The sequence below is a fragment of the Callorhinus ursinus genome, unplaced genomic scaffold, assembly GCF_003265705.2.
Source record: "Callorhinus ursinus isolate GAN/ISIS: 27379988/994484 unplaced genomic scaffold, GSC_fseal_2.0 scaffold2, whole genome shotgun sequence".
NCBI classification, from domain to species: Eukaryota; Metazoa; Chordata; class Mammalia; order Carnivora; family Otariidae; genus Callorhinus; species Callorhinus ursinus.
The window spans coordinates 94,097,305-94,124,555 of NW_027397064.1; the positions used below are offsets into that span (position 1 = coordinate 94,097,305).

At 44.0% G+C, this 27,251-nt stretch overlaps 1 protein-coding gene and 1 long non-coding RNA gene across 6 annotated transcripts in view; one reads left to right on the forward strand and one right to left on the reverse strand.

Annotated features, from left to right (window-relative positions):
• Positions 1-27,251, forward strand: part of NCKAP5 (NCK associated protein 5) — a 965,493-nt gene that overhangs the window by 834,106 nt on the left and 104,136 nt on the right. For all 5 annotated transcript variants that reach the window (XM_073884776.1, XM_025857088.2, XM_073884781.1 and 2 more), the window contains 3 exons: positions 13,584-13,685; positions 18,570-18,758; positions 23,348-27,123. In XM_073884776.1, the coding sequence (XP_073740877.1) occupies positions 13,584-13,685; positions 18,570-18,758; positions 23,348-27,123 (4,067 nt within the window). The remainder of the gene's footprint in view (positions 1-13,583; positions 13,686-18,569; positions 18,759-23,347; positions 27,124-27,251) is intronic.
• Positions 1,823-17,815, reverse strand: LOC141371168 (uncharacterized). The gene is made up of 3 exons (XR_012375906.1): positions 17,757-17,815; positions 17,320-17,412; positions 1,823-2,036 (listed from the first exon to the last, which is right to left on the reverse strand). It is a non-coding gene; the product is annotated as an uncharacterized lncRNA (long non-coding RNA).

The window sequence follows — 27,251 nt, forward strand, 5'->3', positions numbered from 1 at the left end:
TTACAATGCTACCGAAAGGGTGGTTTTTCACTGGAGGTGATTCTCATAGTAGGAAGCTAAGTGAGTATAGACGGGAGGCGGGGGGGAGGGGGAGGCGGGGATTAGAAATCATGCTATTCAGGTATTGAAAATTATGTTAAAATTCAAAAGTCTGCTCTTACCTCAGCAAGCTTAACGAAGGGAACATAACCAGATCTTTGTTTGGTTTGGGGTGTTTTTCTGAGTCTAATGATAATCAGGTAAGGTAATAGCCAGGGCTGACTTCCTGGGAATGAACCTGTCCAGTCACACAGGGCCTTAGAAGGGCCCTGTGCTTGTTGAAATGCTTTTCTGTCACCATTGTGAAATTCTTAATATCTTTTTTTACAAATGGCCCCCTGCACTGAACAAATTGTGTTACTGGTTATGAAAGTAGTTAACATTTACTGAGCATTTAATATGTCCCAAGCCCCTTGGTGAATGGAATTCGTACCACAGCCTTATAGTTCCGGAGCTCCTTCTGTTGAACATCAAATCTTTGATAAGCCCCTATGAGTGAATATTGTTATTATTTTCCATAAAGGAAGCTAAGACTCAAAAAGTGCAATAACCTGCATGCCTTAAATGACACAAAGCCAGGATCTGAACCCAAGCAGTAGAACACCTGGCCACATGCCAGCCTGCCTCTCTGGTTATGGAGGTGAAAAACGGGGAGGGGAGCTAATTTGTAAACCCAAACCCAGAATTTATCCTGAATGTTTAGAAGCTTCTGGTTATTAATCATTGTTTTAAATACATCAGCTAAAAAGAATAATAAGTCAGCTAATCAAGGGTTTGGGTTCATTGGAGTCCAGTTGATTGAGGTGTTTGGGTAACGCGGTGAACATGGCCACAGCTTATGGACCCAGTCTGCACCCTAGCCTAGAGCTTGATGACACACTGCACTAGGTGACATCTTCTGGGAGTCAACCATTGACTTGCTGAATACGTGACTCACATTTTACACTCTGACTATATTTTTATGTGCTCAAGTTGGAGGGCATCTTATTCCATTACTTTTCAATCAATAGAAAAGTGTTTATGAAAAGAAATTTACCATCCCACATAAAACAGCTGAACAAAAAAAAATTAAGATTTATATGTAATAAATGTTTTGAAGCCCTTAGGATTGTTAACATGGGACAATGGAGGAGAAATATTTATAGTCTGCAACTCACAGTCTCAGAGAAAAAACATTGTCTTTATAACCAGCTGATAATTAACAAGTGTTCAAAGCAGACCCTTAATTTTACAATAATAATTACTTCTTGGGAACCTAGATTCTCTCATCATTTCTCAAATGAGTGTAAGAGCAGTTTCTTTTCTCCATAATGCTCCTTTCTTTGTAATATTTATAGATCCATAACCAATTCCTTTGAAAAGTAAGAACTCATTTTTGGTATTCTCTGAGGTTGAAAATGCTGTCCACAATCTAAAATAAAAGGAAACCTCAAGAAAGATTACTTTGCATCTTTTAAGAAAGTTTCCATCAAAACAGTTTATGAAAATTAATAAATCTGTAGGGATTTGAGAAGATGGGATAATTTTAGGATTATGGTAACCGGTGTCTGTCTCAGAAGAAAATAGAGAGATTATGTTATTTGTATTTATGCATCGAATATCCATTTAATACTTTACAATTTCCACCCTGGGAGATTAGGAATTTCTCTTCCCACCTTCTTTGGTGCCTGGTTCACAAATTCATAGCGTTTACCAAACATACTTGATTAGAACAAAGTGTTGTCTGAAGCAAAAAATAAACCGTGGAAACACTGTTTTATGTCTTAAGGAGAACATGCCTTTTTCCTGAATTCTCTGATGCAGTTGTAATTCCCTAATCTGTCAATAAAATGTTTGCAATATCATATCCATGTACTTTTCTCTTGGATGTTACAGCTGAGTCTTGAGTCCACTTTAGTGAGAGGATTTGCTGGAGAAAACCATGGAGCAATTTTGACTTGAAAGTCTGGCATCACTCCTATTTCACATTCTGTTTTGAATAGCCTCTGCTAATATGCCTGAAAAAAAATCCACAAGATTGAAATTTAAATATAGAATATATTTAGCAAACTAATAGAAAAATAAAAATAAATCCACTTGACTTGATAAATCCTACGTAATAGCTGGAAACTGCCATTTGCCAAGAAATGATTTAACTTTGTGAAATGTATTTTACAGCTAATCCTTTAATGTCTGTTTTACATATTACCTTTCCCACTGTTAATATTGAACAATATTGTAAGCTAGTAATTTTATGCCCTATATTTCAAATTGCTATTAGGAAGCCACATAAATAACAATTTCCAAGTGCTTGTTTATAATACCATGAGGCATTTCTTACCATGGGGTAAAGTTACAGTAGATTTTAAAAACAGCTGTGGGGATAAAGCCACAGGGGAACCGTGATGTGGATCTGTGGCAACAAAGCCTATAAAACAAACTGAAATTTAAGTCTGAAGCCCTGAAAATGTACCACGTTGTATTAACTCTGAGGGGCAATGAGGCTCTGGGCCCTCAAGGAACTTGCGGCCATATTCACGTATGTAACGTAGTATGTCTCCACAAATAGACAATGAATGTGACTCTAGGCACTTGTCCTGTGAGAACCAGGACACTGACCTGCAAAAGGCAGATGAGTACCGAGCACAGAAGTCATTCCCATGGACGTTGGGTCCAGGTCCCCCCGCAGCACCCGAGCCCAGAAGCGCCAGGAGGGTGAATCCTGCAGCCTGTTAAGGCCCCAGCAGTTCTGTCATCTCCCAAACTCTGAATTTCATTTGTGCTCAGCTTTCTTTTAATAATATAAAGAGGCACCCATCTTATAAATAATTCTCCATGATGTTTTTTCGTTGTTGTTCTCTAAAACACAGATAAGACATTTTCCCTTCCTTGGAGATTATCTTCCAGTGTTGAGCGCGAGTTCTATGATTTTTGATGTCTCCTCATTGTAGTTGGGAGAATAGAGCAGGGCCCAGGTAGGATTTCTTGCCAGCAGCCTGGAAAACGTATGAGCCCCTTTCGTTGCCTGAGGGAGTCACTCTGTGTCTTCAGGATTAGCGATTAGAGACCTCTGGAGTGCCAGCAACAATTTGCTCAGCGTTGGCGAGCAGCGGGTAAGTGAAGATCCTGGATGGAAGCCCCCCGCAAGGAAGAAGCACGCCTCAAAGGCACAGAAGCTGTGTGTGTGTCTCCACTGTGTCTGCGTTTCCTCCCAGAGATGACCCTTCGAGTCCCTTCTTAACAGACCTTGCTTTGCTTGTTTACATAGATAAGCGTCATGGAGGCCCAGAGCTAAGTTCAGCATTCAGAAAAAATGTGGGGAGTGGGCAAAGGGATGAAGGAGAAAGCATATGCTTTGGAGAGAGTGATGAATTCAAGTCCTGGCCCAGCTCCATGCTGACGACCCACTGCGTGACTTGCCCCAGGTCCCTTACTCGCTGAGACATCGCTCTCACTGTTCCCCTCCTAAGTTCTCCCCTGTGGTCTTGCTCAGCTATTTGCAGAAAGCTGCCACACTCTTTCATCTGTGGACCATTGCATATATTCTGCCCAGAAGCCACCCCCGCCTTTTTTTTTCTTTCTTGGCTTCTTCACCTGAGTCATCATTTCTTGTTCATAAAATCTCGATTCAGCCAGTTTCTCAGGAAAGCCTCCCCGGAGCCCACTGCTAAGTTTTACGTGGCACATGACGTTGAGAGTGCCCGGTGGCTGATCTTCCTACAAACGCCTTGGTGACAGGGATGGGTTCCCTCATCACTGTGCCCTGGATAAGATATCACAGGGGCAGAGAATAGGTGCCATCAGAGGACAGGCTTACAGTCTGAGTCCAAGTTCAAATCCCTGACAGAACAGCTCCTCACCTGCTCTTGTGCTTCAGTTTTCTCATTTGAAAAATCAAAGTGATAATAGTTTCTACCTCGTTAGGTGATTATGAAGATTAAATAAGAAAAAAAAATAATAGAAGCACTTAGTACAGCACCTGGCGTTTGGTCTATAACGGTTTGCTGTTTTTCTCCTAAGTTTTATTTTCAGTTAAATCCAAATTTATATACAAAATGGTGTTTTCCCAGAAAGAATGTAGAGCTCTAAGGAGGAAGTAACATCACCAATACCAGTAATATTACTACTACTAATAATAGTGAAATAATAATAATGAAAGTATATTTTTAATGAATGATATTTGAATATAGTAAGTGGAGATATTGCATTGTATTTCAAGGTACTTCCTTTTTTTAGTCTTACATAGTTTATCTGGTCTACTTAATTTATATTATTTTTGTAAATTTTTTAAAAGGTTTATTTATTTTTATTTTAGAGAGAGAGAGATAGTGAGCATGAGCATGGGGAGGGACAGAGGGAGAAAGAGAGAGACTCCTCAAACAGACTCCCCACTGAGTGGAGCATCTGACTCGGTGCGCAATCCCAGGACCCTGAGATCACGACCTGAGCCAAAATCGTGAGTCAAACGCTTCACCCACTGAGCCACATAGGTGCCCAATTATTGTAAATTTTTTATAACAAACCATCATAAACCGGTTTAAATTACAGAAATTAAGGGAATGAAAAAAATTTGAGAATGAACTCTGCACTCATACTACCTGGGACACTATTTATGTGACCTTAGACAAGATTTTTTTTTTTTTTTTAGAGATTTTATTTATTTATTTGAGAGAGAGAGAGCACAGAGGGAGAGTCAGAGGGAGAAGCAGGCTTCCGACCGAGCAGGGAGCCCGATGCGGGGATCGATCCCAGGACTCTGGGATCATGACCTGAGCCAAAGGCAGATGCTTAACAACTGAGCCACCCAGGCGCCCCCCCTTAGACAAGATTTTTAACTTGTGTACCTGTTTCCTCACCTGCAAAATGGGATTGATAATGTTCTTGCTGTGGGTTATGATCAGCATTTAAAAGAATAATATAGGGGCTCCTGGGTGGCTCAGCCAGTTAAGCGTCTTCCTTCGGCTCAGGTCATGATCCCAGGGTCCTGGGATCGAGCCCCAAGTCGGGCTCCTGCTCAGCGGGGAGTCTACTTCTCTCTCTCTTCCCTGTTCACGCTCTCTCTTGCTATCTCTCAAATAAATAAAAATCTTCTTAAAATTTTTTAAAAATAAATAAAAGAGTAATGTATGTGAAACACATACTTGATGCTAAACAGCTCATTAAATGTCCACATCTCCTGATGGGAGTGAGCCAGATGAGGGGCTGAACACTGAGGCAGAAATAAACAACTCATCCTGCAAAGGAGACCAGTCCCCTTCCCTCAGGAGAGAAATAAGCAGAATGTAAATAAGCAGAATTTTCATCCCCAAAAATTAAGATAGTAGCTTCTTCCAGATTTAGTGTGAGGATCCATGAGATAAGATCCAGAGCAGAGACATCACATAGTGCCCTTGTCCCCTACAGGGAAGGAGGTAATTCATTTCTTCTTAAGAAATGGTGTGTGGATGGGGCGCCTGGGTGGCTCAGTCGGTTAAGTGACTGCCTTCATCTCAGGTCATGATTTCAGGGTCCTGGGATTGAGTCCCACATCAGGCTCCCTGCAGGGAGTCTGCTTCTCCCTCTCGCTCTCCCTCTGTGCTCTCTCTCTCGAATAAATAAATAAAATCTTAAAAAAAAAAAAAAAAAAGAAATGGTGTGTGGGACTACAGTGACCATCACCATAATTTCCAACAAGTCTGGTAAAAATAGCAGGCCAGGTTTTCTCCCCGCCTCATTTCTTTAGTTCTATGAAATCAGAGGGAAAATTTGTCCCCCCACATGTAAAAAGCAAAAGCTTTAGCAGTCCAGGAACCTTTTCAAAAATAAAGCTTGATTAAAAATGTAAAATGCAGTGTAGATAATTTTACAAAACAGCAGGGGCAATTGGAAAGCACTTATTAAAGTACCTGTTAAAGTAATTAGTGACAAAAATGGAAGTTTCATGGCACTTCTGTAACTCTTAGATCCAAGAATAGGCCTAGGCTGTGCTGAATCACTTCCTCTCTCAGATCAGAGTCAAGGGAGAAGACAAAAGGGAAGTTTCAGCCACTTTTAGGATTATTCACAGGCAAGCCAAGTGTGACTTAGTCTTCGGAACTGGCTCCCCACCTGCCCATAGGTGACCTGCTGTTATATATATTAAATGTTTCTGATTCTTTTTTGTTGTTGTTTTGTGTAAAGAGACCAAGAGATTTGGAAGCTTGAGAGTGAGAACTAAGCCCCTGTTGTGTGAACATTTATTACACAGAACATCATCGTATTCATATTTAACCGTGTGACTGGGCTGACCCCCACCCCACCCCCACTTCTGCCTCCATATCACCTTATTCTACCATGATCTCCTTTGCATATTCTGCCCCAAAATTCCTATGTTTTTTTTTTTTTTTTTTCTTCTGTGTGTTTGGGCTCCTCATTGATATTTAGTAGGCTCCACTAATGAGCTTCCTTAAGTCTGTTCATAATTCATAGTCAAGACTCTGTACACAGTAGATGCTTCATAAATGCTTCTTGTTCAACTAATTAGAGTGGAGGCTCCCAAGGGCAAGGTCTACCGTTTCCATCCCCATCCATCTTCCTGCTGGTTCTCACCGTATGGGTCCTCAGGGCAATGTTAATGGAATTTCAGAAGACAGGACAGATTTGAGATAGTCCAGTCATCAGTTTAAGCTGCAGAGGTCCCCCAGTGAACTTCCTAGTCACCAAACCAAATACTCCCTTAGGCAGCCACCAGGATAATCAGGTTGTCATGGTAGCAGAGACCCTAGAAGAAGGTTTTGAATATAGCTGTGGAATAATTGTTTCAAAAAGCAGCCTATAACCTTGGATCCCAGAGAAGGAGAAAGGAGGATGCAGAACCATGTCATTTGCAGAGGCACCATCCAGAGTGAAACAGAATGTACTCGGGGCACCTGAAGATTGATACACAAGGCAAGTCTAAATGTTGTCAGGAAAAATAATAATTGCAGCAAGAACTATTATATATGGTTAAAAAATAGCTATAAAAATTTCAGACTCTGAAGTGAGATCAAATCTTGATGAACATAGTTTTTAAAGAGCTTCCAGGAGAACATTCGAAAGTCATACTCTGTCGCATCAGCAGGATGGCTGAAGGCAGATATTATGTTTTATCTTTGTATCCCAAAATGGAAATAATGGCATAATTAATTAAACATCAGCTTTTATCTGAAAAGATTTTGTCTCGGCTCAAATTTTTGTAAATCTAAGAAATGATAATTTAATACTCAGTTATGTAATATGCAGTTATGTAATATCCAGTTTTATAATAAATTCTTAATGGAACAGAATGAAACCTATGAAATGTGAACCAAGGGTCTGCTCTCCTGATGGCATTTGGGAGGGCTGATGAAAAATCACATTTCCTGGGGGTGCCTGAGTGGCTCAGTCAGTTGGGTGGCTGACTCTTGGTTTCAGCTCAGGTCATGATCTCAGGGTGGTGAGACTGGGCCCCCTGTAGGGCTCTGCACTCAGCTCGGGGTCTGCTTGTCCCTCTTCCTCCCCCTGTGCCCCTCTCCCTGCTTGCATGCTCTCTCACTGTCTCTCAAATAAATAAATCTTAAAAAGAAAGAAAGAAGTAAGAAAAAGGAAAGAAAGGGGAAGAGGGAAGGGAAGGGAGAAAGATAGATCACATTCCCTGGGGAACCCGGGTGGTGCAGTCAGTTAAGCTTCTGACTCTTGGTTTTGGCTCAGGTCATGATCTCAGGGTCATGAGGTCGAGCCCCACATTACCTCTGTGCTCAGTGGAGAGTCTGCTTAAGATTTTCTCCCTCTGCTCCTCTCCCTGCTCACTCACTCTCTCTCTCAGATAAGTAAATAAAATCTTTTTCAAAAATCTCATTTCCTGGGCGCCTGGGTGGCTCAGATGTTTAAGCGTCTGCCTTCGGCTCAGGTCATGATCCCAGGGTCCTGGGATCGAGTCCCGAATCGGGCTCCTTGCTCAGCAGGGAGTCTGCTTCTCCCTCTCCCTCTGCCTCTCCCCCTGCTTGTTCTCTCTCTGTCTCTCTCTCAAATGAATAAATAAAATCTTTAAAAAAAAAAAACTCATTTCCTGAATACGGCAAAAATGTAAGTCTAGTATGTGCATAAGGTAAAACTTTGGGGATTTTTGGATAATCATCTGGTGAGTAAAGCTTCAAAGAAAAATGGTCTTAATCAGGCTCCACACTATTGAGGAGATTTCCTTAAACTTCCTTCCGGAGCTTTCACATGCCTACGAAAATTGCTTTGTTATCCAACAGAAGGAACAAAGCTTATTCGCCTGATTATGTCTAATTCAGAGCCATATTTAGAATACGTCTCTTCAACCTATACCAAATCCACCACCTGTGTTTTCTGCCCTGTAACAGAGGATATCCAGAAAGGTGGTGAACTCACAGGAAATTGTCTGAAGTTAGCAGTATCAAAAGATTCTCTGAAGATTTCGTAATAGCACACTCCAGACTTGCTTTCCTTGTGGTGGGATTAAAGGAGATGAAACAAGCCTGGAGCTGAGTTGAGGGAGCAGGAGTGGGGCTCTAGGAAGTTTCCTGGAAGCTGTGAGTTGAGATCAGCTCTTCAAAGTGGAGAGAAGGGGATCTGCAAACAAAGCTGAAGGTGAAGAAGCAGTGAGTTCTTCCTTCAAGATATCAGCCCAGAATCCAGGCCGCTAGATTTGCAAGTGAGGGTGAGCCCTTACATAAGGCCACGTCCAAATGGGCAAGATACGTGGGAGTAGCAGCACTCAGCAGAGGGGGGCAGGATGCCCTGATATCCCATCTCCTGGGCTGAGGATGCTGAACAGTTAAAGACACCAGTGGTAACTGGGCAGATTTTGAGAAGTTCTCCATCCTTCCTCTAAATATCCTACCATGAACTTTTGAGGGTAGAAAATGCCTTCAAATGAGTAGAGCATATTGTGAACAGAAATGTGGTCACTGAAGGTTTAGCAGTAATTCATGTGGCAATAACAGACCTTCTCACTTTATAAATAAAACAGGAACTCAAGAATTGTGGGCATAGAAGCCATCGCCTTTAACTGGGAGACCTTTTTCACGAAGAGAAAAAAGTAACTCTAGAGAATATACAACAGGCCCCGGGTAGAATTCAGGATATGCATACTGTAGTATCCACCAAGGTTAAGTAAATCAAGGGGATTGAGGCAAATCAGATTAAAAACACTAATTCACGTGTACCTCTGCTGCTGAATCTAAATTACTCATGTTGGTAGATCCCATTAATCAGGTATATGTCATATTCACTCCCATAACTTCTCTTTTGTACAGATACTTGGATTTTAATAGTTAGAGGGGAGAATAATTATATGCATGATTACGGTCTTAGATTAATTCTCTCACCAAATCTGACTAAAGAGAAGAGAGCAAAGTCCTTTCCTCTTTCCATCTTATGCTGAGTTAATAACTTCTGAGATCCTGACATGAAAAAATCCGCACGTTCCTTTTCAAACTTTAGGATGTACATCAGTAAATGCAAACGCTGCTTGTCACCCTATTTTACTGGATTTTTCCAGTCTGGTTTCCCATGCTGCCCAAATTTCTCTGATAAAGATCCACTTTTTACCCTCACCTTGTGCCCCTGAATAAGGATTCAGTGTCTTCCTGGCCTCGGCCATCAGGGCCTTAATGTTAAGACCGCATTTCCATGCTGAGCAAAAACCCAGAAGCAGAATTCTGTTAAATGCAAGGAGACTTCCCTGGGCAGCTGCAGAACGGCAGCTCCGTGAGTGAGGAGAGAAGCAGGCGATGGGAAACTGGCCCTCCAGCCCAGCTCAGAAGCCCAAGGGCACCATGGGCTCCAGTCCCCGCTGCCATCATTAACCGGAGAGGGGCCGACTCCATGTCTGCTGCTCCAGTGGCTCCATCTTTCACATGTGGCTTGCAAGTTTGCTCTGCTTAGTTGGCTGCATCAAGCCAGTGGAAGGGGAAAGAGCATGGCACGCCCCCCCCCCCCATGCTAAAGATAGTCCTGGGCCAGGAGAGACATCGCTTTTGCTCACACTCCACTGGCTAGAGCTAACCATGTCAGACGACCACATCAGCTACAAAGGAGGCTGGGAAATGCGGTCCAGCTGTGTGCCCAGAGAGAAGCTGGAATCCATTCCATGACACTTAGCCAGTCCCTGCCACAGGGACAAAGCAGAAATACAGAGTTTGTCCTGCATTCTCACAGAGCCCATCATCCTGTTAGGAAAATAGACCCAAACATGGGAGCAATTCAGTAATCATGCCCCTCAGCTACTGCCAGAATGGAGGAGGGATATCATCTGGCTAGGTGTGGAAGCCAGTACGGCCTAGCGATGACAGTCTTATGGAAAGGGTTTTAATGCAATCCTGCATGATGAGCAGGTCTCAGGTGGGTGGGCAGGAGCAGGGAGAGTGTACCATGTGAAAAGTGAGAGGGACTCATTCCAGAGACAATGAAACTAGTGTGGCAGGAAGGGAGGGGTAGACTGTTTCATCAAAGAGAGCGTTTGAGCGACAAGATCTCACTGACCTCTGGTTAGGAAATGTGTGAGGCCAGGAGTCTCTGTTTCTAAGACCAAGTGGAATCTCAGTTACAGAGATAATATAAGAGGCGATGTGAGGTCAATTTCAAACCTATACTGAATAATCTGGCTACCTCTCGAGTCTAAAACGTTAAAAAAAAGTCATATCTCAATCCAAGATTCCTCTAGCTTTTCAGGTTAAGAATTCTAAGTTTGAATTATTTCAGGTGAGAGATGTTAATCCAGATGGACACTAATAGTGAACATGACCTATAAATAGATATGTGCTGAGAATTTTCCCTCTAGGCACGTAGACTTCTTTCAAGAGGTCACGGTATTCTCCTGTCGGTTTTACTCTTTCTGACAATAGCTTTAATTGAATTCTCCATGTATACCTTCTACCTGCTTTGTACCCAGCCCTTTATTAAGCCCAGATAACATCACAGTACCAGTTTGAAAATCGATGTGCTTATTCTCTTGCACACCCCGTATGTGCGTTCTGTGAGAATATATTTATTATAATATAACATACACTTATATAGGTGTGAAAATATAAGCCTTTCATAAAAATTCTTATTTTAAGAAAGTATAACACCACCAACAAAAAAGAATTGGAACATCTCCGAGCTTTCATGGTTATTTAAAGCAAGTTGTGCGAAAGGATGATATTTACGTACCATTTTCTTGCCTATGGCCTTGACACAGAAATAGATTTTTGTTTTCCAAGTCAATTTGTATTTGTCTTACATATGTGGAAACTATAACAACAGAGGATTCACGTGTGCCTTGGCATCCAAGAAATTACCTAGTACCACCAACTCTCAGTTTTGACAACTAATTGGTGAATTAGTTAGCTCTGTGAATTTCAGTGTAGTCTCTTACCTGGTCTTGTTCCTGACTATGGCAACGCCTCTCCCTACCCGTAGAGTAGGTTAAACAGCCACTCCCATCCCTCTGTCACCAGGGAGGAATCTGAGACAGAGAGCTTCAGTTACATTCCCAAGACCTGGTAACACTGTGCCTCAGATGGAGCTGAAGCTCAGGTCATCTGTCCCCTTGTTCCAGGACCTGTCCCCTTTCCCGCACAGTGTTACTGACTTCAGTTGAGGGGAACTGAGTGTTTGGGTATAAACTGCTAAAATATAACATCATTTAGGGGGATGCATTTATACGTATATTCATGCAGAAAGCAAAGGATGACATCATGTATTTGATAAGGAGTGAAGAGCAACCATGAACCAAATTACCTCAGATGTCTAATCTAGAAAGACTTTTCCCTAAAATCACATGACATACCACTTAAATTCATCATTTCTTTTCTTGAATGTCATTTCCTATAACTTCTTGGACTGTTTGCATATTGATAAGTGTTTCCTTAGGTCTCAGAACATTATCATTCTTCTGGCACTCTCTCAAGCTTTAAAACCTATATGTGGGTGGGAAAAATATAAAGACATCTTTTTCTTTATAGACTACAACAAATACCAGTAGGGTACTTGCTACTCACTGAGTATTACACACTGTGACAGGTCCCGGGGATTAAGTGACTGTTGCCCCCAGGAGACTCAGTTTCTAGAGGGAGCTTGGGGTAAGGATTATAAAAATCATGCAGAAAAAAAAATCCTAATTCTAGTTACCTATTGATGCCTTAGCTCTGTGGGAGAAATTAGAATTTTCAAAATAACAGGCAACCAGGTTAGGATTTAGGCCCTTTTTGGTGAAAGTAGCTCCACAAACACAGATTGAGGAAAGCCCAAGTATTGGTCTGAAGCAAAGAGTGATTTAGAGCTTCACTGGGAAGGAGGAGGACGATCCATAGCAGAAAAAAATACCTTTGCTCCTGCAGAGGGATGCAACATAGTCCTACCTCAGCACCCTCCCTCCGTCGGCTGCTGTAGGCATGTTTGTCGAGTGGCCAGCTAAAGCAAGTACACAGGGCTCTCACGCAAGTTCAGGCTGCAGGGAGTAGTCCGATGGAGAACATAGCGAATGTGCCTCGTGTTCGTGGAATTTACAGTCTCTGTTGACAACATGATAGGTCCAGGGGACAGAGGGACCCATGGGGCCACCCCTGTACTCCAAGATGAGCTTAACATTAATTAGTGACACAGAATCTGAGACATTTCCTAGATCAACATCAGTATGCAGCAAGGCCTTTCCAGGGAGGAAAAGGAACAGAAAAACTTTGCAGAGGTGAGGGCAGCATGCTTAGCCACATTATTTACTTACTCAATTCGATATTTTAGTGTCTGAAGTCACAAAAGTTGTAACCAAGACAAACCAGGCTACAAGTACCATTTTAAAATGTCATCAGCCTAGCAGAAACATTAGACATAAATCACGAGTTTTATTGTATTTGCAATTAAACAGATCAAATTTAATGTCCACAGAAAAGCCTTAGTAATTAGTATAAAGATTAATATAGTGAAATGTCCCTGGTTTAGCAGGCCTCCCAAGCAAAGCTGAAATAAAGAATTGAGTATATAATCAAATAGCATGTGAATATTAATGCACAAAGTCCTCCAAGTCCCCAGATCCCAAATGCAATTATTTTCTATTCACATTAATTGTTCCTAACAGATGACATTAATGACTTTGAGTTAAAATGTGTCCAAGGGAAGATTTCACAAGATCAATGCTGTTTAAAAATAAGGTCACTTTTATAATTATTTGCTCAGATTTTAACCGCTGCTCAACATAATAAGGTTAACACGGTGATTGTTTTCTAATGTGAATATCAAAAGTTAATTTTCATACTAGCCTATAAGTGTATTGGATGATTCACATTTTTCCTGCTACTTATTTTCCACCTACTACTTTTTTTCCTGCTACTGATTTTCCAACACAGACGACTGACAGACTGTGATTATCATGTATAAGTTCAAGTTTGCACATATATAGATATATCTATATATATCTATCTATATATATGGGTTGCCGATAAACCTAGAATAAACTTTTTTGAGTTAGGCTATGTATTATCTAATCTAGAAACGTCAGCTCCGTGGAGCTGTAGCTGTCCGAGGCAGGATTTTGAAACAAACAATTAAGTCATCACTATGCAATGTTTCTGCTTGTTTTTACCTAGAAACTTCACTCACGCATCTTAGATCTTTCATCCGGAGATTTGCTTTCAGATGTGGAAAGAAGCCGAAGTCTGACGCAGTCACGGACTGATGTTGAGATGCATGTGAGTATCTCTCTTACCTTCAGATCGCTTGTTTAGGTTATTTTCCTGCCATCAAATATGATGTCACAAGTGGACCATAAAGCGCATCCTTGAAGCATTGTCAGGCAGATAAACATACCTCCCTTTCTTGTGTTCTCTGAAATTCAATATCATGTCCCCCAGCTGATAGAGTAAGCAGAAAGTGTCACTCCCGGCAAAAATACCATAAATCTTGGCTTTGTCCCCAAGACACCTTTTTGGGTATTGATTACATCTCAAAGTCTCTGAGAAATGGTCAAGGAGCTTTTTATTAAAGCCCATGGCCTATATTATTCATCCTACTTTTATGATATATTATGTATGAACTTTTAAAAATTCATGGGCTATACATTTTTTTTCTTTAGCTAGGGTTAGCTTTTGCTTGTTTGGCAAAACTTTAACCAGCGTGGCTTTTAACTCTCATTGACATAAAGCAAGTAACTTGGAAAATACAAGAGCCAAATAAATATGTAATGAAAAACGTTAGGCCTAAAACAATGACGGATGAACATTTGTGGATAATTGGCTTTTGATTTTACTGTATAATTTTATCAGTGTAGGGAGGATATTCTGTATCAAAGGTAAATATTCTCAGTGTAGAATGGAATTAAATTTCAGTGGAATGCTGTCACTTTAAACACTCATGAAGACCTTAATGGCATCCAATCTATCACACAGCCTTAAGGTCAGGAATTTTTTAAGTGTGCAGTTTTTACACAAGAAACTCTTGCCATCATTCTCCCTGTCTCCTTTTTTTAACTGAAATTGCGGATTTTGTATTGCATTTTTCACAGTGAGGATGTTAAAGCCTACGAGTCACCCAAGGTAATAATCTAAAACACACAGTGAGAAAAGTACATTTCTACTAGTGCAAGCAGGGGGTATTTTGCCAGTGAAGTCCACATAAGTAAGATAATGTTACAACGGAAACCACTATACATTTTCTTGGGCAGAGAATAATTTTAATAATAATCATTATCTGTTACTAATTAGAACTCTTCCCAGTTGGGTGCTCGGTGGTCAGTATTCGTCTAGGAGTTCTGCTTATTGTCAAGGGCCTTACTTGGTGGTATAGCAGAGGGGCTAGGACCTGGGCCCAATGTTAGAGTGTTGTACTGGCCGGGGGACCTTATGCAAGATCTTAATGCCTCTGTGCCTCAATTTCCTCATCTGAAAAATGAGCATAATGGATACTTCTTTTTTGTTCCTGAAAACTCTGGTGAGGATGACATGACATAAAATGCAGGTACCACAATGCTTGCTAACGACGTTAGGACAATAATAAGATCTCTGCTGTTTAGCCCTCTTCGTTCTTCTTCGAACTTGGTCCTATGCCTCAGCCACAGAACACCATGGCAGAGATGGGGAATGATACCAGAGAGGTATCTGCTAGCACGTCTCTCCGGAAGCTTATGTCAGGACTTCCCAGAAACAAAGTGCACCCACACTTTTGGCTTTTGCTCAGCCCTGTTCTGGTGTACAAGGCGTCAGACAACACTGGTACAGTAAGTATAATATAGCATCTCTTAGGGAGACTATGAACGTAGGATTTAGTTTGAGAGTCAAGACGTGTATATAAAAAAATATTAATAATAGTAGCAACACCTGAATATTACTAAGCGTTACTATATGCCAGGGGTTGTTCAGATTTCACAGTGATCTTAGGTGGTCTGTGCTTTCCTCATCTCCATTTACAAAGAAAGAAATTGAGGCATGGAAGGGTTAAGTAACTTTCCCAAGGTCAAGGAGTTAGCAAGTAGAAGAGCCAGGATTTCAGCCTAGTAAACGGCTTTAGAGTTCAAGCACTCAACCACAGAGCAGTTAGTTATTCACTGCAATAGATAATCCTGCTTGATAATCATATGCTGATGAAGGAAACTGCAGGAAAAAGGAGCTCGCCTTGCAGCCATGATGTCAGAGATTCTGGATCCCTTATTAAATTCAAACATTGATTGTTTAAGGTGGGGGAAATAAAATGTCCCAGTAGGAAGGACTGCCCCCCCTTTTTTTTTAAGATTTTATTTATTCAATTGAGAGAGAGTGAGAGTGCCTGCCCACAAGCAGGGGGAATGGCGGAGGGAGAAGGAGTGGCAGACTCCCTGCTGACCTGGGAGCCGGAGGCGGGGCTCAATCCAATACCCTGAGATCATGACCTGATCAGAAGGCAGATGCTTAACCTACTGAGCCACCCAGGCGCCCCAGCCCTCTTCTTTGTAAGGAATTACTCAGTAATTGCCCCACCCCCCCCCCGCCCGCCCCCGCACGCACGCACGCGCGCACGCGTGCGCGCGCACACACACGCACACGCCCGCCCGCCCGCCCCAGTCCGCGGACCCATGGGTAGACTTCGATCGTTCCCTTCATCCTTCAACACACGGTCCAGGTCAGCCTGTGAGGTGACACAATTCGCTACCAAGTAACCCACAGAGGAGGTAGACTCTCCCTCTCATAGTTTCCCCTCAGGGCTTTCTACTCAAAGTCCTAGACCAGCAGCATCAAAGCACTGGGAGTGTCCCCAAAATACTACATCTCCGATTCCACCTCAGAATGATTGAATCAGAATCTGCAAGATCGCAGAGGATACATGTGTGCACTGAAGTCTGAGAAGCCTGCACTTCCCTGCTTGCCGCCCCCAACCTCACCTGCCTCTACACCGCACTGATGAGCCATCCCCACCTCCCCAAAGTATCCTCCATCCCATCTGGGCATCTCAAGTTCACGGTCAAGGCAGAAGCAGCAGTTCCCTCCTTTGCTAGCTCTGAGGTCAAATTTCCTTTTCTCTGAATCCAACATCATCCTGGAGGTACACACAGGAGCAACAACTGGGAGACGATGCTTGTGTGTAGAAAGAGGCCTGCAAATTGAATTGAGTTGTAAAAATAGATACCATGTTGAGAAGGTGTAGTGGGAAGGAACAGGTGGGAGAGAGAGAGGGAAACCACATAAGCTTCAGTACTTTGGGAAAAGGTGGAGCCCAAGCTGTAAACAGAAGCTGTGCAAAGCGTGAAAACGGCGTATTTTCTAGAAAAGTTTAGATCTGGATGGCCTCGCACAGGACACAGACACAGTCTCTCTCTGGAGACAGACCTACCTGTCAGAGCAGAGGCAGTCCTAAAGAAAACCACCACGCCACTTAATCAAATGACGAAATAGGCGAGAGGTTTGGGGATGGTGAACGTGGAAAGCACACAAGTAGAAGGAGAGGAGAGCATGATGTGTTACTTCTAGAAGCTTGTTCTAGATGTGTGCAGTGGCTGACATGTCAGTGTCGGGCCCTCCCAGGCAAAGGCACCGCTGCCCGTAGGCATCTGTCAGGATACAAACTCCCCTTAACTAAGCCACGTGCAGCAGTAAACAAGGTCATAAATCAACAGATACTGCTGAATGCTCCATTTTAAAACAAGTTTCTTCTTTCTGTGAACTTCAGAGCCGTATTTCTAGGGGGTCAAGAGTAGAGTAGTAAAATTTCTTGGCATTTTTAGATCACTTAAAGGGATGGTTTTGCAGCAAAAATGAGGTATTGAGAGCAGGCAGATGCCTGATATTGAAAATCTAAGCTTGTGAAGCATTATGGATATTGATTAAAGCTGAAATTAAACATACCCTCTGTACTTGCATGGGGGGTTAGCATGTACCCCGAGTACTCCCAGGACAGCATGCCTTGCCTTCCTCTAGTGGGTGTTTGGTCACCGTCCGCTGGAACCGTCGGCTGGAATTGCATTTGGAGAACAGTGATAAGTACTCAGGTACTAAAGGCACCTGTAAAGTGTCAATAAATTGCATAACTAAGAGGCTTTGCCATTCTGCAAATGACACAAAGACAGATGGTTCCCCATCAAAGACTTTCTGAGACAAGCTTTATATAGATAGGGGAGTGGAATGAGACTGTAAGGAGAGACTTTGTTCTCGTGATCAGGATGCTAAATTAGTTTAGCTTGTCCAGCTCTTGGAGCTTCATCTTTTACATTAGGGGCTGAGAAGGTGGCTATCAAGATGTGCTGGATGTTTACAATTCTGTCGCCTGTGCCACTACAGACCCTCTAGAATTCTAACCTCCTGGATCTTTTGCGTGGGATCCAAATCTAGTCAGTGTGACAGTTTTTATCATTTGGACAACCAGCTGATAGGAAAAGTTCTATAACCTTTACAGCAGAACCTCATGATTCTGCTCTAGTGTTCCACTGGTTTCCATGGCTTCCTTGGCCTTTGATTCCTGACTTGCCATGAGGCCGTCAGAGCCATAGGGAACCCTGGGAGTAATCTGGTAGAACTCCCTCGCCTACAAAGGAAGACCTTGAGGTCCATGGAAGTTAAATAATTTCTTTGCCCAATATTTCATACCACTGGCAATGTGACATCCAGGTCACTAGACTCCCAGTCTAGTGCTCATGCTTTTGAACCCCACAACCAAAGATGCTACCCTGTCTTCATTCTTCTGGACTATTAGTCATGTCTTGACATTGATCTGATTCTTTGACCAGTATGCCTGGATAAAGTAGGAAACTTCCATTGTGGTAATTCTGCCTAAGGGTGATGGCAACTCATCATAATCAAGCACCTACTTAGGCCCGGTACTTTGCAATATGCTTCTCATCTGGAACCCCATTTGGTCTTTGCAGTAACCCCATAACGTAGGCAGTATTATCATTATTCACTTTTTTAAAAAATGTAGCTCTAAGGGATCAAATAATCCCTCCTAGTGTGTTAGTAAGAGGTAGAGCCAAGATTGGAACCCCTAGTCTGTCTGACCCAAAAGCTGGACTTCTCATCACTGGGCTACCTTCCTTTCTATCTCAGTATGATGTTGACTTGGTATCTGCTGTCCCCAAAGCAAAGCCCTCACTCAGAGCTCTCCTGCTTTTTTAGGAATGCCAGCCAAGTGCAAAATCAGGAGTCCGGGCTTTGAAATGCCCTGGTTTGGGGGTTGTCATCCCTGGTCATCTCTGTCCTCGAAACAGCTGCAGCAGCAGTGAGCTTTCCCTTTCGAGCACCTGCAGCGAGTACTCCAGTGGCTCCTCCTACACGTGGCATGATGGAAAGAACCTCAGGAAAAGGGTAAGGCTCCTTTCAAGGCACTTCATCATCAGAGTGAGCCAGAAAAGAATCCTCTTCCGATAGGAAGGTGGAACGTGGGTGGGAGAGCTAGGAAGGGAATGACCCTTTGCTTAGTACCTGTTCATTTACTCCTCACAAAACTAGACATGGGGATCTCACTTTCTCCATGATATGGGAGAGGAAGCTGGTTCAGAAAGGTTAAATCACTTGCCAGAAGTCACACAGCAAGTGAAGAGTGGAGGGATGATTTGACCCAAATGACCTGGATGGCATGGGAGGGAGTTTGGAGGAGGAAGAATTTTCCTTCTGTGCCTTGCTGGAGCCCACCAAGCTCATATATTTATATCAAGTTGGAACCTAGAGCCCTGGCCTAATGGAACTGACCATGCTCCAGACCGACTCAGACATTTCCAATTAGTTTTATGGACACTCTCTATCACTGTGACGCTCAGAGAGACTTGTTAATGTCCACTGCAGGTGAGAGTGAGCAAGGCCACTTGCCAAGCCATCCCAGCCTGAGCATCCCTTGAGAACTCAAAGAGAATGTTACCCCCCTCACCAGACAATAGGGAGGTGGTATATCATCTCAGAATAAATGACCAAAATTTTGAAAGTATCATTAGCTTTGTCGGAATTTACTACTCAGGCATAGCGTGTATTATGTTGACCTCCTTTACTCAATTTTATAGCCTCATAAAACACTAATTGACTATAAATTGGAGGGCGGTATGGCAGAGAGAGAAAATACCATGGTGGGCGACAGGGACCGTGGCTTCCGTGGAGGTAGGCATGCCCCTGCTCAGATGCCAGGAGTCCTTGTACTGGGTTATTTACCAAATCTTGTTGCTCCATGGCTCCCATCTGCAAAGGGGGCCCACACGACTGAAGATTCTTTCAGGCTCTGAACGAACACCTTTGCACACTGGGGTAAGCCGAGTGTTTGGAATAGCTGTCTTTGCAGCTTCCCGATGTTGAAGAGAAGCAAAGAGTACACAAGCGTGGAGACCCTGAATCAAAAGGCTTGGAGGTCATGTTTCTATCATCTGTGTAAACTCCGTTTATGATTTGGAAGCATAGAAACCAGGAAGAGTCCGTAACTGCCAGAAAATAGTAGTGAGGGAGTAGCTTTGTCATACTCTGAACAAGAACTTGGAAAAAGATTTCGAGCTTGAATTTCGAGTTTATTCCCTTGGACTCAGCGTCCTAATATGAAGTGTGTATATTATCAGAGTCATTCCTTCTGAGCAGATGTGCAGAGTTCTGAATAATGTCTGCTGGGGCCTGGCTCTTCACACACTGGGAAGCCCGGTGAGGGATGTTCCCTGTCTTTGTGGTTGCCACGGGCTCCGTGGCCCCTGCTCTGCTCTCTTCACTCACCTTCTTCCTCCGTCTCCTACTCAGAGCCTTTATCTTGTCTTTCTTTGTCTTGCCTTGACTTTTTTTCTGCAATTCTTCCAATTTGAATAATCTTTGCTCTTGTAAGGAAACCTCTTCCCTGAAAACAGAGAAATTAAGTTCTTCTGCTCTTTGTACACACTCAGGTGGCCGTGATCTGGAGATGTCACAGGGAAGAGTCCCAGTTCTCAAGGACCCAGCAAACTGGACACACCCCCATCGAGACATTTAAATTTATATTATTTCAGGAACTTCTATAGTGCTTACCATGTGCCATGTACTCATTTAGTAGTCACTTAAATAATAAACTCATAGAATATGAATTTGAATGGGACTACGATATTAACTTACAGAATAATAAATATATGACCAGTGGCTCTTTTATAATTCACAAGTATTTTTTTTTTTAATATTGTTCTGTATAGAAACAGAAAGGAAGCCTGCATGAGATGTATTAGGCTGCCTTACATGGAGGAATCTGGGTCTAAGTCACAAGTACTTACCGTGTGGGATGCAGCCTTGGTGTAGTATTTCACAAGTATTAGCTCAATCAGTGCTCCTAAGAGCCTAGTTAAATAGGCTCTCCTATTTCCCTATTATACAGATGAGAAAATGGAGGTGCTGAGAAATTAAGTAGCTAGCCAAAGATCTCATAGCTAGTAAGTGGCAGAGCTGGCTAGTTGGTTCCAGAACTTTCACTCTTTACCATTCTGCTCTAGTGGCTTTGTTGAATCAGCCAAGCTTGGGATGGATTTGTTATTAAGACCAAGAACGTCCTCTAAGAAAAAATGTGTAGGACTATTGTCCAGTCAAGAAATAAGAAAGGACTGTGGGCATCAAACCCAGGCCCCTGCTTTATCAGGAGCACCCTTCAGCCAATTCCACTGCTCCCAAGAACAGCTGTTTTCCAAGCAAAGCATGAAAGCTGTCTGTGGGAATGTCAGCTCCTGCCCCCATCTCTCCTACAGGGGATGCATGCTTTTTTAATTTTTTTTTTCAATTTTCCAGACTGTTCCAAACTTTTCTCAAGTTATTAAATACCATAACATCCTATGGAAAACTGATTGAGGAATGTGACTAATCTCACAGGATGAGTGCCCCGGGGCCCTGGGAGGTTTGCAGCCACTGGCCCTGGGATAATCAGATTGCAGGCGGGAAGGCTATGAAGAAGCAGCAGGAGGTGGGCTGAGCACATCTTCCATGGGTTGAACAAATCTGCCTTTTTCAAGCTCTTGCAGGGTACTTTTGCTGGCTTCTCCTCTTATTGTGAATGTGACTCTCAGGATCATGGAAATTCTTTGAAATCCAAGCAGTGGCAGCCTGCCCATGTCAGACTCTAATACCCAAACTCACTAATGGGATTTCTCCTGATTTCCAAAGAAATTTTTAATGGCGTAGAGGAAAAGGAGAGGAAAGGGGTTAGCATCACCAAATAGCATCCATCCACAGCAACTTCTGACCCTGGAGAATTTTCTGAAGAAAATATATAATTTGACTTAAAAACAATAAACATACAGCAGATAAAAAAAAACAAATAACACCATATGTTGTTGTTGATAGCAAGAGTAATTTTAATGGAAATGTCTTAGATGCAAGCACATGTTCACCGCTTACTAAAAAGCCAAGGTTCCAATGTGAGTTTCTGACACTTTTTCAACCTCTGCATACAAGCACACAGTCTGTGTTCAGTTACAGGGTGGGAGCAGCTAGTGTGGAGATGCCAGTGGGAGTTGCGCTCTTCGCCATGATGGGCACAGAGCACACATCTGAAACCACCAGATTCACTCACCGAAGTTCTTCACCATTAATCATATGCTTAAAAAAAAAAAAAAAAAAGACTGAGGTCAGTGCCCAAATCCCACTGATTTCCCTGAGTGTTGGTTTGTGATTAGACTCTGCAGGTTCCATTCAGGAAAGGGGCGTGAGGAGACCCTACAGTCTCTATTATGACATTGACTAATACAGAGGAGAGAACAGAGGTCAAGCTTGGCTCCGGTAACCTGGCATCGCCAATAGGCGTGCAGGCTCTAGAGCCAGCCTGCCTGGGTGCAAATCGCCACACCACCCCTCTGGAACGGAGTCATAGGAAGAGCCCGGGAAACCAGAGCGGAAACCGTTGTTCCAACTCGTCCTTAACTGTGTGATCTCCAACAGACTAACCATGCTGCCTCTCAGTTTCCTCCCTAGTAAAATAGGGTTGATAATGTCTCCCTCGTGGTGGTGTTCTGAATTTTAAATCAAAGCCCTGTTCAAGTGGCTGCTACACAGCAGATGCTCGGGAAATGCTAGCGCTCTCCTTCTGCCCTTCTACTTCTTGTTAGCAGTACTGTGAAAAATATGAAGGTCTGTGCAGGATATAATGCTTTTTCTGTGTTGTTTCTTCGTCAAAACTAGCCCTAGTATTTGAGATGGTAGGAGGGACAGGAAATGGACCTTTCTTGGTAGGTGAATCATTACTAACGGGTTCTAACAGCCAAGGTCCCACCGCTAGACATGTATGTATGTGTTTCACAGACGTTCCCTTTCTAGCAAATGAAGTCACAGAGCTGTCAAATCTTAGAGTGGAAGGGACCATGGAGATAGGAACCAACTTGCCTTTCCATTTGCCCTCTCTACCTCTTGTAAACACTATACAGTGAGGCCGTCTAGTCTTCTGGTTATTTCCTAAGTGTACCTTGAACCTATCTCCACAATTCAGATCTTTGACAACCCACTTCTTCTACCCAGAAATCATCTCCCCCATTTTCAACTAAGGCAAACTCATCCTTCATTCAAGGGCTAGGTAGGTTAAAAAAAAACCAAAAACCTCTTCATATGCCTTTCATGGTTTTTCCTAGCAGAGGTTTGATCTCTCTCCTCTGAATTTTCTGGAGTTCCTACTACATTTGTATTTGTCATTTGCTCCCTTGACTTCTGGTTATTTGCGCCCAGTCTCCTCTCCCCTGCTGGCTTGCATGCTCCTCGAGGGCAGGGTGCTTATCTACTACTTCATTATATCATGGGCTCCTTAGCTCAGAAGCTGGCAAAGCAGAGATCTGCTGCATAGTTAATGATTAATTTGCAGTAATTAATTAAAGTATGCATTTGTAGATGAATACTTAACCACTAGCATCAAGTCTAATGACAGACTTTTCCTTTTTACGGTTGTGATCCCTATGGTTCAGTGATTTCTGATACCTACTTTTCTTTCCTAGAAATCATCACAAAACTGGGATAAAAGGCTAAGTATTGACTCTTCGCTCCCGAGTGGCTTTGCTAGTCCTACAGATGAACTACCTCCAACTCATATCAAGGAAAGTCACATTTTGGAAGGACTGAGGAAGCTACAGAAACGAAAAGTGCTACTTGAACCCCCGTCAGTGATAACCAAATGGGGTTATAAAGATTGCATGAACTCCAATGAAGGGATATATTCGCCAGGAATTAAGAGTAGCAGCCTCAAGGACTATCCCCCCTGCAAACCGGCTGACACGAGGAGCCCCTGCAAGGAGCCCCACGAGACATTTGTTTATGACACAGATTCCCACGATGATGCCGATGAGGACTCTTCCTCCTTAGCCTTGCTCCAGGCAGTTCCAAGCCAGGGCTGCAGGCTGCACAGTCGTAAATTAACCCACAGTGTTTCTGACAGCCTATTTGGCTGGGAGCTGAATAGAAAACGCTTTTCAGAAGGCACGTCCTCAGCTTACCCCAGGGAAAGGCCTGAAAAGCTGACCAGTTGTGCCAGCAAATGCCCCTTGGAGAGGAAGCTGTGCCCAAGGGTGCAGGTGCCTCAGGTACGGAGAGAGAGGGAGCCACGCAGCCCCGGTTCTGGCCATGTGGCTCTCGGTCTCCAGCTTTCAGACACCGACGACAATGAAGCCCTCGACGAGTTGCACATAGGTAGCAGTGACGAGAAAAGCCCTTCAGACTTGTCACTGACTGCTGACACTGACAAGTCCATGGAGAATCTGGACATCCTCCTGGGATTTGGAAAATCTCAAATTGGGTCTCCTGACGAGGAGGAAAAACAAGTGCCCATCCCCTTAGAGAGTCGGCCAAAGACATTTAGCTTCATTAAGCAGCAAAGGGTTGTAAAAAGGACTTCTTCAGAAGAATGCATTACTGTTATATTTGATGCAGACGATGGCGAGCCCATTGAATTCAGCTCTCACCAGACGGGCATTGTCACTGTTACCAGAAATGAGATCTCCATCAACCAGGCCCCTACTGGGCCCAAGGCAGAACACACTGAACTTTTACCTCAGGGAATTGCTCATTTACAGCCAGGAGCTGCTGTGAGAGACTACGCTTTCCTAAAGAGACCTGAAGAGGAAACTGAGAAAAACGTTCCAAAAGGTGACATAGATAATGCTGCCATAGCCCCCAGTGGCTCTTTCAGCCCCAGGACAGTAACGCAAAGTACTCAGAGACAAAGACTGGCCAAACCAACACTCAATTTGTCATGCAAGAGTAATTCTAGGTCTTCAGTGTCCATGGGTATCTATCAAAAGCAGAGTCTGACAAAAATCCCTGCCAGGGGCAAGGCTTCACCTCAGAAATCAAAAATAATGGAGCCCGAAGCCTCCGCGAGAGTCCCCTCCTCTGGCCCAGTGTCTCTTGAAAAATCACCAGCCTTAGCTCCTGGGAAACTCTCGCGGTTTAAGAAGACTGAGGGCCTGGCACCCCTTTTTGATTTACGGCCAGATTCACACATTCCAAAACACCCCAGCCAACTGCCTCATGGCTCCAAAATGTCCAGCAGAAAGGATTGGGTCCCGTGCTCCAAGAGTCAGATCCCAGTGTCACAGTTGCTGCCAAAGTCCCTCATTGAGCCTAGTGACAATGGAGAATCCCCGACGAGGGACAAACACTGTGACTCTGGGCCAGAGGCAGGGAGGAAGTCCCCGTCCCCCCCACCCCCTCCAGACAGGTCAGGCTCCCTTCTCATCAGGCCCAGTTATGATTATTTGCCACCATCCTCATCTGCCAAGCCAGAAACCAGGATCCCCAATGAAGCAGCAAGGACCGTATACAAACCCCCCCCTCTGAAAGGATCCTCTGTTCCTATTATTTCTTCTAATCAGATCGCGGCAGAAGTGCCGGGGAAGAAAACTTCTGTGGCCTTCAGAAAGCCTGTCTTCACTCACCCTCCGCCCTCCACAGAAACAGGGATTCCAACCAGATGTTCGACACATACCCCCTCCAGCTCCTTTGCCGTGACGACCCCAGGGCCCCCAAAGGTCTCTCCAAAGAGATGTGTCCCCAAAACCCCACCTCACCAAACGCTTGGGACCACACAGACAGACACTGCGTTACGGACTCCCAAGAACTGTCCTTCAGCCCATGACCCACTGGAAATCCTATCCTCCAAAAGTATGTCTCCGGGAAGAAAAGGACAACTGAACGACTGTGTCCCCACATCACCCAAGCCTGCCTTCTTAGGGGTGAATGAGTCACCATCACCTCAGGCTAGCAGCCACTCATCATCACCGTCCTCCAAAAGCCATAACACCCCACATGGTTGTCAAAACGCTCATGAGAAAGGCCTGAGAACTCGCCTCCCAGTTGGGCTCAAGGTTCTCATGAAGTCTCCCCAGTTGCTCAGGAAAAGCTCCACGGTGCCAGGGAAACATGAAAAAGACAGTCTGAATGAAGCCTCTAAAAGTTCTGTGGCTGTGAGCAAGTCTAAGCCCGAGGGCGCCGGGAATCCAGTGAGCCTGGAGACCACAGCAGGTGAAAGAAATGTGACTCCACTGGGTTTTCAGGCACAAGACAGTCTGGCTGAAGGGCTTCCCCTGGGAACAGCAATGCCAGAGTCATTGGAAAACAGCATCCCCGGGGCTGATGGAAAAGATGGAGTAGAAAACAAGTCTGTGAAAAGATCCCTTTCCTCCAATAAGCCACACCTAAAACCAGCCCTAGGCATGAATGGAGCCAAAGCCCGCAGCCAGAGTTTCAGCACTCACTCAGGAGACAAGCCCCCTACACCCCCCATGGAAGGGCCCAGCAGAGTTCGAACTCAGATTATCACCAATACTGCTGAGAGAGGCAACTCCCTCACCCGGCAGAGTTCCTCCACCGAAGGCTCGCCCAACAAGACCCCTTCTGCCCCCATGTCTGATGGTCTCCCCAGTGCGTGGAGGCCTCTGGGGCATGCCTCCTCCAGGCAAGGCTCCCTAGGGAGTGCAGGCAGCTCCAGCAGCCAGCATGGGAGCCCAAGCAAGTTGCCTTTGAGGATCCCTCCAAAATCTGAAGAGCCCCCCACCCCATGTGGAACGGAAGATGAGCAAGGCTACGCCCAGGGAGGGTGCCCCAGTGAGGCTGTCCCTGAGGAACCAAGCAGCAACCCCTACAGATGCCCACCCACCCCAACAGACTGCCCACGAGCCCTGCAAAATCCGGGGAGGACGCAGCGGCCAACTAATTTTGAAACAAGCAGGACCTCCAAGCTAGAAACTTCTGGAAGGTGTCCAGATACTTCTACAGCCAGGACTGGCGCTGTGAGCCCCGAAACCCCCCTCTCACCCACAATTGAAGAAAAGGTCATGTTGTGCATTCAGGAAAATGTGGAAAAGGGCCAAGTGCAAACAAAGTCCCCCTCTGTGGAAGCAAAGCCAAAGCCCGGGCCTTCTTTTGCCAGCTGGTTTGGTTTTCGGAGGAGTAGACTTCCAGCTCTCAGTGGCAGGAAAATGGATGTCTCCAAAACCAAAGTGGAAAAAAAAGATGCAAAAGGTTTGGGGTTTGGAAACAAACAACAGAAATCAGAGAAGAAAAAAGAGAAAAAGAAGCCTGAGCTGCAGTGTAAAATAGAAAATGAACTTACCCAGAACACCAAGTTGGTGGAGAGTCCAGACCGTAGTTTACAAAGCAAAAATGATCTGAAAACACCGCAAGACATTTATGACCAAATGAAGTTTGAACCAAGAAATAGAACCAGCCCTGTTACGTGTTCCACAGAAGATACGTTTATGACGGAACTTTTGAACAGGTAACATGTTAGCGAAGATGGGGGGGGGGGGGGGCCAATGTCAAGGGGTCCCCCCCAAAGCAGGGAGAGCTGTTGACTTCCTGCACATTAAACCCCAATCAAGCACGTCTTCATACAAGCATAAATGC